The sequence below is a fragment of the Phyllobates terribilis genome, unplaced genomic scaffold (assembly GCF_046119375.1).
Source record: "Phyllobates terribilis strain yellow unplaced genomic scaffold, ASM4611937v1 Scaffold_4__5_contigs__length_816908805, whole genome shotgun sequence".
In the NCBI taxonomy this organism is placed as follows: Eukaryota; Metazoa; Chordata; class Amphibia; order Anura; family Dendrobatidae; genus Phyllobates; species Phyllobates terribilis.
Genome location: NW_027362764.1, coordinates 572,230,501 through 572,244,725, shown reverse-complemented (window position 1 = coordinate 572,244,725; position 14,225 = coordinate 572,230,501). Strand labels below are relative to the sequence as shown.

At 45.4% G+C, this 14,225-nt stretch overlaps 1 protein-coding gene across 2 annotated transcripts in view; it reads right to left on the bottom strand.

Moving 5' to 3' along the window:
- MYOM1 (myomesin 1) overlaps window positions 1-14,225 on the bottom strand; it is a 172,816-nt gene that overhangs the window by 33,547 nt on the left and 125,044 nt on the right. For both annotated transcript variants that reach the window (XM_073679112.1, XM_073679111.1), the window contains 2 exons: window positions 14,015-14,159; window positions 10,806-10,865 (listed from right to left, as the gene is read on the bottom strand). In XM_073679112.1, coding sequence (XP_073535213.1) covers window positions 10,806-10,865; window positions 14,015-14,159 — 205 coding nt within the window. The remainder of the gene's footprint in view (window positions 1-10,805; window positions 10,866-14,014; window positions 14,160-14,225) is intronic.

The following is a 14,225-nucleotide window of genomic DNA, read 5'->3' as shown; positions in this document are numbered from 1 at the left end:
GGGGAATCGAAGCCACACAGCGCAGGAGCTCTGGAATGCCATCAAGCAGCAGAGCGACGTGTGGTTTGTGCCAGCGAATCTCCAGCCAGGCATGGTAGTGTGTGACAATGGCCGAAATCTGGTGGCAGCTCTGGGCCTAGGCAACCTCACTCACATCCCATGTCTGGCACATGTGCTCAACTTGGTCGTGCAGAGTTTTTTGAGGGACTATCCGGATCTTGATGCACTGCTTCACAAGGTCCGCATAGAGTGCGCTCACTTGCGGCGTTCCAGCAACGCAAGATCACGCATTGCAGCTCTGCAGCGCCGATTACGTCTTCCGGAACATCGCATCATATGTGACCTACCCACCAGGTGGAATTCAACGTTACATATGTTGGAGAGGTTGTGTGAGCAGCAGGCAGCAGTAATGGAGTACCAGCTGCAGCAGGCACAAACAAGTCGCAGTGCGCGCCGTTCACACTTCACCACCACTGAGTGGGCCTTTATGAAGGACATTTGCCACGTTTTGCGTGCCTTCGATTATTCCACGCGGATGGCGAGTGCAGATGCACTAGTCAGCATGACTATCCCCCTTATCTGCCTGCTTGAAAAAACACAGCAAGCACTAAGGGACGAGGTTTTGGAAGAGGTGGAGGATGAGGAGTCACAAATGCCATCTGCTTCTCTACAGTCTGCGCAACGTGGTTCCTCACAAAGGCCTAGGCAGGGGACACTTTGTGAGGAGGATGATGAGGAGTCAATGGATGAGGAAGACATCTGTCCAGAGGAGGGAGGTACACAATGCTCTAGTAGTCAGTATCTAGAGCGAGGGTGGGGTGATGCAGAGCAGGCAGAGATCACGCCTCAAGCAGGGGACAGCGTTTCTTGGCCAGTTGGCAGTCTGCAGCACATGGTTGATTTCATGCTGCAGTGCCTGAGAAACGACCGCCGCATCGCCCACATTCTCAACACGGCTGATTATTGGGTGTCCACCCTCCTAGATCCTCGCTACCGGGACAACTTACAAAGCCTCATAACACCGTTGAACCGGGAGCGTAAAATGCGGGAGTACCAAGACGCACTGGTGCATTCCATCATGTTCTCCATTCCAACCGAGAGCAGTGCTGCTAGTGCTTTACAAAGCAGCTCAGTGCGTCGAGGCAGTGGAGGAAGCTCTGCACAAAGAGGGAGCAGAAGCAGCGCCTCAGCACAAGGCAAGACCAGTATGGCCGAAATGTGGCAAAGTTTTGTGTCCTCGCCGCCACAAATGTCTACACCATCACAGACGGCTCCAGTCAGCAGGAGGCAATGTTTCCGTCAGATGGTGACAGACTACATGTCTTGCCCTCTTAGTGTACTCCCAGACGGCTCTTCTCCCTTCAAGTTTTGGGTCTGTAAGCTGGATACATGGCCAGAGCTTAGTCAGTATGCATTGGAGGTGCTAGCTTGCCCTGCTGCTAGTGTATTATCGGAACGCGTCTTTAGTGCCGCAGGTGGTGTACTAACAGACCGTCGCATGCGACTATCCTCCGATAACGTTGACCGGCTTACTTTTCTCAAAATGAACAAGGCCTGGATCTCTCATGAATTTGCCAGTCCTCTTCCAGAATAAATAATTGGTTGGCAACAGTATCCAGGTCTCCTGTTGTGTTCATGTTTCTACCACCTGAACTGTAATCCCTGAGCTCCAACACCGCCAGTTGGCGCTCGGAAGTGCCGTCTGCACAGTCAAGACTTGCTGCCGTGTTATTGGGGTTCAGTAACGTCAGCTGTTCCCCTGCTGTGCGGACGGCAATTTCTCCTGCTCTGTCCACATTCTCACTACTACAGATTTTAAAGTTGCTCCAATTACACCTCTGGCTCCTCTGTTTTCAGTATTATCCCTGAGCTCCAACACCGCCAGTTGGCGCTCGGAAGTGCCGTCTGCAAAGTCAACACTTGCTGCCGTGTTATTGGGGTTCAGTAACGTCAGCTGTTCCCCTGCTGTGCGGACAGCAATTTCTCCTGCTCTGTCCACATTCTCACTACTACAGATTTTAAAGTTGCTCCAATTACACCTCTGGCTCCTCTGTTTTCAGTATTATCCCTGAGCTCCAACACCGCCAGTTGGCGCTCGGAAGTGCCGTCTGCACAGTCAACACTTGCTGCCGTGTTATTGGGGTTCAGTAACGTCAGCTGTTCCCCTGCTGTGCGGACGGCAATTTCTCCTGCTCTGTCCACATTCTCACTACTACAGATTTTAAAGTTGCTCCAATTACACCTCTGGCTCCTCTGTTTTCAGTATTATCCCTGAGCTCAAACACCGCCAGTTGGCGCTCGGAAGTGCCGTCTGCACAGTCAACACTTGCTGCCGTGTTATTGGGGTTCAGTAACGTCAGCTTTTCCCCTGCTGTGCGGACGGCAATTTCTCCTGCTCTGTCCACATTCTCACTACTACAGATTTTAAAGTTGCTCCAATTACACCTCTGGCTCCTCTGTTTTCAGTATTATCCCTGAGCTCCAACACCGCCAGTTGGCGCTCGGAAGTGCCGTCTGCACAGTCAACACTTGCTGCCGTGTTATTGGGGTTCAGTAACGTCAGCTGTTCCCCTGCTGTGCGGGTGGCAATTTCTCCTGCTCTGTCCACATTCTCACTACTACAGATTTTAAAGTTGCTCCAATTACACCTCTGGCTCCTCTGTTTTCAGTATTATCCCTGAGCTCCAACACCACCAGTTGGCGCTCGGAAGTGCCGTCTGCAAAGTCAACATTTGCTCCAGTGTTATTGGGGTTCAGTAAAGTCAGCTGTTCCCCTGCTGTGCGGACGGCAATTTCTCCTGCTCTGTCCACATTCTCACTACTACAGATTTTAAAGTTGCTCCAATTACACCTCTGGCTCCTCTGTTTTCAGTATTATCCCTGAGCTCCAATACCGCTAGTTGCTGCTCAGAAGTGCCGTCTGCACAGTCAACGCTTGCTCCAGTGTTATTGGGGTTCAGTAACGTCAGCTGTTCCCCAGCTGTGTGTCCGGCAAATTCTCCTGCTTTGTCCACATCCACTGTACTACTGATTTAAAACTTGCTCCAATTACACCTCTGGTTCCTCTGTTTTTAGTATTTACCCTGGGCTCCAATACCGCTAGTTGCTGCTCAGAAGTGCCGTCTGCACAGTCAACGCTTGCTCCAGTGTTATTGGGGTTCAGTAACGTCAGCTGTTCCCCAGCTGTGTGTTCGGCAAATTCTCCTGCTCTGTCCACATTCACACTACTACAGATTTGAAAGTTGCTCCAATTACACCTCTGGCTCCTCTGTTTTCAGTATTATCCCTGAGCTCCAACACCACCAGTTGGCGCTCGGAAGTGCCGTCTGCACAGTCAACACTTGCTGCCGTGTTATTGGGGTTCAGTAACGTCAGCTGTTCCCCTGCTGTGCGGACGGCAATTTCTCCTGCTCTGTCCACATTCACACTACTACAGATTTTAAAGTTGCTCCAATTACGCCTCTGGCTCCACTCTGTTTTTAGTATTTACCCTGGGTTCCAGCACCGCCAGCTGTTTCCTAGCAGTGTCTTTGGCACGGGTACTCCCTCCTGCCCAGCCTGGTTCCAGCATGCCAGCTGTTTCCGGGTAGTGTCAACGTCACTTTGCCTCCAATGCGTTGTCCTGTCGTGTTGCGGTCAGGTTAGCCGACTCTATGGTGTCTGCAGTTTAGGTGACTCCTATGTGGGCTGCGGGATCTGGCAATGAAGGCTGGTTCCATAGTGCCAATAGGACAAGCATTTGGTAACTGCGGCTGGCTCGCGGCCTTGAAACTTTTTTTTACATGGGTACCTTCTGCTACCCATCTGGGTTCCAGTACCGTCAGCTGGTTCTCGGTAGTTCCATTTGCTCTTATACCTTCTACTACCCATCCGGGTTCCAGTACCGTCAGCTGGTTCTCGGCAGTGCCTTTGGATTAGGTGCCTCCTTCTCGGTATCCAAGTTCCACCAACGTCTGCTGGTCCTTGGTAGTGCTTTCTGGCACAGGTACCTGCTGCTTAGTAACCGAGTTCCAGTACCGTCAGCTGGTCTTCGGTAGTTCCATTGGCTCTTGTACCTTCTGCTACCCATCCGGGTTCCAGTACCGTCAGCTGGTTCTTGGTAGTTCCATTTGCTCTTATACCTTCTGCTACCCATCCGGGTTCCAGTACCGTCAGCTGGTTCTCGGCAGTGCCTTTGGATTAGGTGCCTCCTTCTCGGTATCCAAGTTCCACCAACATCTGCTGGTCCTTGGTAGTGCTTTCTGGCACAGGTACCTCCTGCTTAGTAACCGAGTTCCAGTACCGTCAGCTGGTCTTCGGCAGTTCCATTGGCTCTTGTACCTTCTGCTACCCATCCGGGTTCCAGTACCGTCAGCTGGTCCTCGGTAGTTCCATTTGCTCTTGTACCTTCTACTACCCATCCGGGTTCCAGTACCTTCAGCTGGTTCTCGGCAGTGTCTTTGGCACGGGTACTCCCTCCTGCCCAGCCTGGTTCCAGCATGCCAGCTGTTTCCGGGTAGTGTCAACGTCACTTTGCCTCCAATGCGTTGTCCTGTCGTGTTGCGGTCGGGTTAGCCGACTCTATGGTGCCTGCAGTTTAGGTGACTCCTATGTGGGCTGCGGGATCTGGCAATGAAGGCTGGTTCCATAGTGCCAATAGGACAAGCACCCCCTGTAGGACTGTGGGTTTTGGTAACTGCGGCCGGCTCGCGGCCTTGAAACTTTTTTTTACATGGGTACCTTCTGCTACCCATCCGGGTTCCAGTACCGTCAGCTGGTTCTCGGCAGTGCCTTTGGATTAGGTGCCTCCTTCTCGGTATCCAAGTTCCACCAACGTCTGCTGGTCCTTGGTAGTGCTTTCTGGCACAGGTACCTCCTGCTTAGTAACCGAGTTCCAGTACCATCAGCTGGTCCTCGGTAGTTCCATTGGCTCTTGTACCTTCAGCTACCCATCCGGGTTCCAGTACCGTCAGCTGGTCCTCAGTAGTTCCTCAGCCTTCTTGTACCTTCTGCTACATTTCCAAGTTCAAGCTTTTTGAAATGGTTCTTGGTAATCACTCTGGATCTCCCTGACGAGGACCCTGAAGACGAGGACCCTGAAGACCAACCCGAAGAAGACGAGGACCCCGAAGACGACGACCCTGAAGACGAGGACCCTGAAGACCACCCCGAAGAAGACGAGGACCCTGAAGACCACCCCGAAGAAGACGAGGACCCCGAAGACGAGGACCCAGAAGACCAACCCGAAGAAGACGACCCCCGAAGACGACGACCCTGAAGACCACCCCGAAGAAGACCAAGAAGATGACCCTGAAGAAGTTGACCAAGAGGACAAAGAAGAGAAGACAAGCACCAAGATACAGAAGAACAAGAGACAGAAAACCAAGAAGCAGAAATACAAGAAACTGCAGGCCAAACTGAACGCGGACAAATCCTGTTGTAAATCTTTTGTGACGGGCAGAACAAAAGGTGTAATGTCCAACCTTTTATAGATAACAACTACAGGAATGCCTGTCACAAATAAGAATATGATGAAGAAGAAGAATATGAAGAAGATGAAGAAGTAGAATATGAAGAATGTAAAAAAAAAGAATAATACGAAGAAGGTGAAGAAGAAGAAGATGAAGAAGGTGAAGAAGAAGTGGATGAAAAAGATGCTGAGCATGATGAAGGAGAAAGTGTGGGAGAAGTAAAAAAGAAGGTGAAGAGCATGGAAGTAGTGAAACATAAATATCTGACAAAATATAAAAATACTTAACATAGTCAATATTTCCGTAACTCAGAACGTCTTAAAAAAAATATTAATTCCTGCTATTCCATTTGATTGGGCTAAACCTCTATGCCTTTATTGTCTCCCCCACCTCCCCCAATACATTCTACATTATTCTTAGTTGTTTTCCTTCATGTAGAATTAACCTAAAAGGAAAGAAAGGGTTTATTTTCATTCCGATATTTCTGTCCCATTGACTTGCATTGGTTTCCGGTATCGGAATCGGCGATATCCGATACTTTTTCGGTATCGGTCCGATCCAATCCGATCCGATATTTCCCGATATCGGAAGGTATCCCTCAACACTAATAATGACATGACCTCCTTCTTCACCCAACCTAAACCCTATTGAAAACTTGTGGACCGTTGTCAAAGGGAATCTGTCAGTAGGATCAACCCTTCTAAGCTGTCTTTATGGTCATGCTGGTCATAGGAAGCTGAATAAAATGATACCTTGATATGTGTGATCCAATGTCTTATTCCAGAGAAATCCATGTTTTTATATATGTAAATTAGCTGTTTCAGGCTATGGGCCGGACATTGATCTGCATGAGAATCTGTCTCCAGAGATTATTTTTAATAAAAAGGGGAGTTACCAGTGTGATGTGTAATGGCCGCTCTCTGTTCTCCTGATCCCACTGCAGAGCTGTGTTTGATTATACCTGACACATCTGCAGGTTCCTCTCAGCTTCAGCTTCCATCTCACAGGCAGACAGTGGTGCAATAAAGCAGAGCTGTGAGAGCTGCAGCAAATGTGTTTGTAAGTACATTGGAAACGCCTCCTTTAATTTAAAATATCCTCTGGAGGCAGAGTCTCATACAGATCAGTGTCCAGCCCATAGTCTTGAACAACTCATTTACATATAAGAAAAACATGGATTTCTCTGGAATAAGACATCAGATCGCAGATATTAAGGAATCGTTTTATTCAACTTTCTATGACCTACATGTCCATAAAGATGGCTTGAGAGAGTTGTTCCTACTGACAGATTCCTTTTAAACGGGATATTTACAGTGAAGGAACACAGCCCACCTTTCCGTACAGTATCTGGGAGGCTGTGGTTGGTGCTGCCCAAAAAGTTGATTGTCAACAGATTAAGACACTTTCATGGATGGAAGGGTTATGACTGTTATTGAAAAGAAGGCGGCTATCTTGGTTACTGATAATTTTTTTTGAAATGGCAGAAATGTATTTTTGTATATTTTTAGTTGTTTGGATATTATTCTCAATTTAAGAGATGAAAATAAACAATTGAGATGGTAAAATCTTACGTTTTCATTTAGTTGCATAATAATTCTACACAATAATAGCTGCTCAATAATTCTATACACATAGATATTCTCCTAAAAAAGACAAAACCTCACTTATCAATAATATAATTAATCATCAAAAATACAAATTGCCAAATAATTTTGCACGCAGTGTAGAGGAAAACTTGGTGACAGGTTCCCCTTAAAGCTCCTTGAATGCTGACCTCTTGGGTTCAACTTCAGCATTTCAAATGGTAAGATAAGTGTCACGGGTGTTAGGTGTGACAGACAGTCGCTCTGGATCCAGCTGTAGAAGGTCACTGCGCTTGGCATTGCAGACGCCTTCTTGATCCTCTCATCTTTGTAGTATAGTTATATCCTTCTCCCTTTAGGACCCAGCAGCAACCTCCACCTTCTGCTGCTGATTGACACACCCTTGCTTGGTAGTTAAAAACTCTCAGTTTCTCCAGAGAGTCGCTGGTGATAGTTGTATGTACCTCTGTGCAGGCTTGGAGTACTGGCAGTCGGCTAGTCTCGTCTTTGGTGCCCTTGGAGGACAGTTGGCGTTATTTCTCTGGTGTCTGCCCAAACTAAGTGTATCCCCTTTGTTTGTTTACCTTGTTGTCTTTAGTTTGTAGTGGGGCCTGACTAGTGCTCACCCCGTCCCCTCCCTATCTAGGGCCTAGCTCTAGGGACATTCAGGGTTTAGGTTCCTGCTCGGCGATAGGGCAGGCAGGGTGATATTAGATCTGCCTAGGGGTCTCCACTACCCTTTTCCCCTAGTTGTTGGGCTCCCTTCCCCCTCTTCCCGTCGTTGTACACTTATTCCTTCCCTCACCTTGCGTGACAATAAGAGTCTGACACATCAAACCATTAGTGAATTTCAAGAGAAAAATGTGCTTCACATTAGTAGAACTTTATTCATTCTCGTGTTAAAACAGTGATTTTTCTTCTGCACCAGGAAGGAAGATGTTATCCTAAGAAGAACTTATTCAGATCACCTCATTTCTGGCAAACAAAGCACACATGTCATCACAGACGATTTTAACCAACCCAAACAGGCCTCCTTTTACTCTTAATGTAGTTGCAAAACTTTTTACAAAGTTCCTAAAAACAGATCCTGTTGCCAATAAACAGAGATTTGGACAATCAAAAATGACTATGGATGTATCAACATAAGCTGCTTATCTGGCCTGATTTGGCAAGAGCCCTTGTTGTAGATCTTGTCTGTTTCTCTAATGCGGGGCTAGCCAAGCCCCAATTCAGCGCATTTAATCTACTCACAAATGGCACCCTTACAAAATTCAGATGCTGTAACACCTGACCAAGGACAACCCAGACCATCATCTAGAATTTGCAGAATGGGTGATACATCAACTTCAGATGAACTCACATTTCCCTCTCAGGTGCTCTCAGATGATGAAGCACATTTCTTTGTGAATGGTGAGGTCAGCAAGCAGAATCATCAATACTGTTTTTTACAACCCTCACTGGACTGATCCATCCAACATGGTTGTCTAACCTAACACTCAAACATGGTAGACATGGTGGATCAATCACATTCTGTATATATTATGGTCAATCTTCTAGATTCACATAAAATCACTGTTTTAACATGGGAACAAAAACAGTTACATTTACATGAAGCCCCCTGTGTCCGTGCATTAATAGATAGCTGTTTATTTGAATGGCTCTCATGTAATGCTACACAATATGCCTGGCCAGAAGTGGCTCCATACAGCAATAACAGCTGGGTGTGAGAATTAGAGTCAGCATGTCATCTTCTATTAAACATGGACTACCATCTGTAATAAAGGTGGTCCATGCTACACAGCTATTAATGGGGGGTGGTTCACACTACACAGCCAGACAGCTGTTATATATAGGGGGTGGTCAACATGACACAGCTGTTATAGGGAGTGGTCCATATTACACAGTCTGACAGCTGTTGTAGGGGGTGGTCCACACTACACAGTCTGACAGCTGTTATAGGGGGTGGTCTATATTATACATCCAGACAGCTGTTATAGGGAGTTGTCCATATTACACAGCCAGACATATGTTATAGGGGGTGGTCCACACTACACAGTCTGACAGCTGTTATAGGGGGTGGTCTATATTATGCAGCCAGACAGCTGTTATAGGGGGTTGTCCACATGACACAGCCAGACAGCTGTTATAGGAGGTGGTTCACACTAAACAGTCTGACAGCTGTTATAGGGGGTGGTCTATATTATACAGCCAGACAGCTGTTATAGGGGGTTGTCCACATGACACAGCCAGACAGCTGTCATAGGAGGTGGTTCACACTACACAGCCAGACATATGCTATATGGGGTGGTCTATATTACACAGTCTGACAGCTGTTATAGGGGGTGGTCTATATTACACAGCCAGACAGCTGTTATAGGGGGTGGTCCACATTACACAGCCAGACATATGTTATAGGGGGTGGTCCACACTACACAGTCTGACAGCTGTTATAGGGGGTGGTCTATATTACACAGCCAGACAGCTGTTATAGGGATTGGCCCACACTACACAGGCAGACATATGTTATAGGGGGTGGTCCACACTACACAGTCTGACAGCTGTCATAGGAGGTGGTTCACACTACACAGCCAGACATATGCTATATGGGGTGGCCTATATTACACAGTCTGACTGCTGTTATAGGGATTGGCCCACACTACACAGGCAGACATATGTTATAGGGGGTGGTCCACACTACACAGTCTGACAGCTGTCATAGGAGGTGGTTCACACTACACAGCCAGACATATGCTATATGGGGTGGCCTATATTACACAGCCAGACAGCTGTTATAGGGAGTGGTCCATATTACACAGCCAGACATATGATATAGGGAGTGGCCCACACTACACAGCTAGACATATGTTATAGGGGGTGGTCAATATTACACATCCAGACAGCTGTTATAGGAGGTTGTCCACACTACACAGGCAGACATATGTTATAGGAGGTGGTCCACACTACACAGTCTGACAGCTGTTATAGGAGGTGGTCCACACTACACAGTCTGACAGCTGTTATAGGAGGTGGTCCACACTACACAGTCTGACAGCTGTTATAGGAGGTGGTCCACACTACAAAGTCTGACAGCGGTTATAGGGGGTGGTCCACACTACACAGTCTGACAGCTGTTATAGGGAGGGGTTCATACTACACAGGCAGACAGCTGTTATAGGGAGTGGTTCATACTACACAGGCAGACATATGTTATAGGAGGTGGTCCACACTACACAGTCTGACAGCTGTTATAGGAGGTGGTCCACATGACACAGCAAGACACTTCTGGGAGTGATCAAGACTATGCAGTCTAACTATTGGTATATGGGGAGGTCCACACTATACAGCTGGACTGCTGATATAGGGGTTGATACAGACAAAGCCAGGCCGCTGTTACAGTAGGTAGTACAGACTGCTATTATAGAGGCAGGTCCACACTGCGCAACTACTGTACATTTTACTCTCTCTAGTTCTTAATTTTACTTCCCAAATATGACTAGTTTAGCAAACACAAGTGAGTGCCCATATCATGTGAAAGCTCTCTTTAAGACCGGTCTACATGCTAATATATTATATGCAAGGAATAAAACCTATACAGTGAAACCGTGTGTGTGAAATAAAAAAACTTAAGCCCCAACACACAAAAAAGAAGAAACACATCTGTGCATCTTCCGAACATCTAAGTAAAACCCTATTAATCACATTTCTAGCCAGTATGGCGCATAGCTTGCTAATGTGTCTACACTTCACTTGGTGATTTCGGGTGATGTATTACCTTGTTTTCGGATCCATTCTTGTCTCTGGAATCTGGCTTCCTTCTTCAATTTCTCAAACACTGAAAAGGGCAAATAAGGGTAAAGTTAGAAGAAAAAACACGGGCTGAGTGAGATGTTATAGATGTGGTAGGAAATGAATGTGGCACTCCGTCGAGCAATCACCAAATATTTTACATACTGTGAAGCATTGTACTTTGGTTCTATCATTGCGGGATTGAGATTATTGATGTTACTGATGTTGTTGAACAAACTATACACTAACTCAAAAGAGATGGAGTTGAAAAAAAAAGAATCTATTGAGCCTTTCACCCTAATGGGCTGCACATCTGCTGAACATCTGTCAAGACACAGCGGTACTACCAATATAAACTATATATTACTAAGATTAAAGTGAAAAATAGCTAAAGTGCAAATTCAACACAGCCATGGCTGCCAATATAAAGGAAGCCAAAGACAATAATGTCCGAGCAAAATATATGAAATGAGATGTGAATGTGTTAGAAGAGTTTGTCATTTCATTTCATGTGTTATTACTTGGGGCATATGTTAGTTTTGATGACATTAATTTTACACATTAATTTTATGCCAACCTTGCTGAATGTCACTATTACTAATATAATGATGTAATTAAAAATATGGGGATTCATTGGGCTGTTTGTCACAACGTTCTTTGCTTTCCAAAGGCTCAGAACTTGTAAGAGCTGAAAAGTTGTAACTGTGTTGGTATTAGAGGAATACTAACAATAACAGAGGAATAATAATTTTATTTATATAGCATAAACATATTCCCCAGCACATTACAATTGAATTGTGTGATAAATGTGTCACAAACAGCAAAGTAAGGGTTTTGTGCTAAATAATTATGTAGAATGAATGAAACTGAACAAACATCTTGGAGTTTTCTATTTTATGAGATGTCACAAAAAATGAAGTATAACAAAGGAAATCTAATCCTTGCTTCTGTCCAGTCAGTTAGACATCTGTGACATCAAATGTATAGAATTCATAAAAAGCAGTACTTTTCATTTGTTGTACATGTCAAGGATAACAGCAGGGGGAAAGTATGGCCTCATGCTGTGTCTGGGGAGCTACGTGTGGCCTCATGCTGTATTTGGGGAGCTACGTGTGGCCTCATGCGGTATCTGGGGAGCTACATGTGGCCTCGTGCTGTATCTGGGGAGCTACATGTGGCCTCATGCTGTATTTGGGGAGCTACATGTGGCCTCATGCTGTATTTGGGGAGCTACGTGTGGCCTCATGCGGTATCTGGGGAGCTACATGTGGCCTCATGCTGTATCTGGGGAGCTACATGTGGCCTCATGCTGTATTTGGGGAGCTACGTGTGGCCTCATGCGGTATCTGGGGAGCTACATGTGGCCTCATGCTGTATCTGGGGAGCTACATGTTGCCTCATGCTGTATTTGGGGAGCTACGTGTGGCCTCATGCTGTATCTGGGGAGCTACATGTGGCCTCATGAGGTATCTGGGGAGCTACTTGCGGCCTCATACTGTATATAGATAGCTACGTGCAGCCTCATACTGTATATAGATGGCTACGTGCGGCCTCATACTGTATATAGATGACTACGTGGGGCTCATACTGTATATGGGAGGCTACGTGGGGCTCATACTGTGTATAGGAGGCTATGTGGGGCTCATACTGTATTTAGGAGGCTATATGGGCACTGATACTGTATATAGGGAGTTATGTGGGGTTCATACTGTATATAGGGAGCTATGTGGGGCTTATACTGTATATAGGGGAGTATGTGAGAAGCTCATACTGTTTGTAGATGGCTATGCGGGGGCTCATGCTGTATGTGGGGGCTCATATTGTATGTAGGGTCTCATACTGTATATTGGGCGATATCAGCATACTTAATTATGCTAAATATTAAGTCATACAATTAATGTAAAATAATAATTATAATTAACATATTAATATTGAGGAGAATTAATTTCAGCCTATTGGTTCGGCCTCCACAACAGTCACAGTCTCTCATGTGGCTCCTTGGAAAAATTAATCTCCCACCACTGCTGTATTTTGTATACCGCTAAGTTATGCATAGCGCAATACACAAGGGAAAAGTTTGCGCTATCTGTCTTTTTCCATCTACAGATCTGTACCAGAGCACCTGTATGTTACTCACATGAACTATCACATGATTTATCAAAGGGGGATCATGTGATATGTCACGTGATACATTAGGTATCGGGGGGAGGGAGGGGGGCCATGCCTTCTAAACTGCCCGGGTCCCTGGCTACTCTTAATCCACCCCTGGCAGTACGCCCTACTATTTATCTTTTTTTCTTCATCTGGTGCAGTGTAGAAATCAGAGAAAAAGTGAGGAATATGCTCTAGATATGATCAGCTATAGATGTTTGTGTGTTACTTTCGGCATAGATGAGTTCTAGCTGGAAGAAGTGATAATGGTTTGCGCCAGATGAAAAGAAAAGCAAAGATGAATTACTACAACTAGAGATGTCACTGGTAAGTCACGGTATTACCTGTACACTTACACTATATATACTATATACCATGCTCCTGTGTATAATGTCACCACCAGTGATCAGGGTATTACCTGTACACTTATACTATATACACTATATAATATATACAGAGCTCCTGTGTATAATGTCACCAGTGATCACAGTATTACCTGTACACTTACACTATGTAATATATAGTATATACAGAGCACCTTTCAAAACGTGTAAAAAAAACTTTATGATACAGTACACCATACTAAAAAGTGACTGACAGTGTGACTGGAAAAATGTGTACTTGACAGGAGGCAATGTGTATACCGTAAATGAAGGTATAGCTAGAGTAAGAAGGGTAAGGTGCTTTTACTTTTAGCTGTTCTTACTTGTATTTTGTGGTTGAGAAAAGTATGCATGGGAATGGGAGTGGCTAATGAAATGGGTGTGGCTTTCAAATGGGCGTGGCTTTCAAATGGGCATAGTTTCCCAACACAAACAGGGAATTTACTGTTAAAAAATTTAACCCCATCCCTGGTTGGCATCGAGCACAGAGCTGCTGTCACCTGTATTTTTATACTGGAAATCAATAAAGCTTACAAGATTTTTTAAAGCATCGAGTGCTGACCATTATCTTGGAATCACATATCAAATATATATGTTAATCACATGACTTCATCATGATATGACTAAAGCATATTACAGTTGAGTCATGCACCAAGCTTACCTTCACCAATAAGCACCAGACTAGATTGGTTTGTTGCCTTTCCATCTTGTATCTGGAAGGTAAAGGTCCCTTCATCTTCATCCTCAAGTTTCTCCATAGTCATCTCCACAATTCCAGTCTTACTGTCCAAATTCATCTTATATTTCTTTGAAAAGAATAGAGGATTTAATGTTATAGTGCTAATATGTAACTGTAATACCTTCCTGTAGAC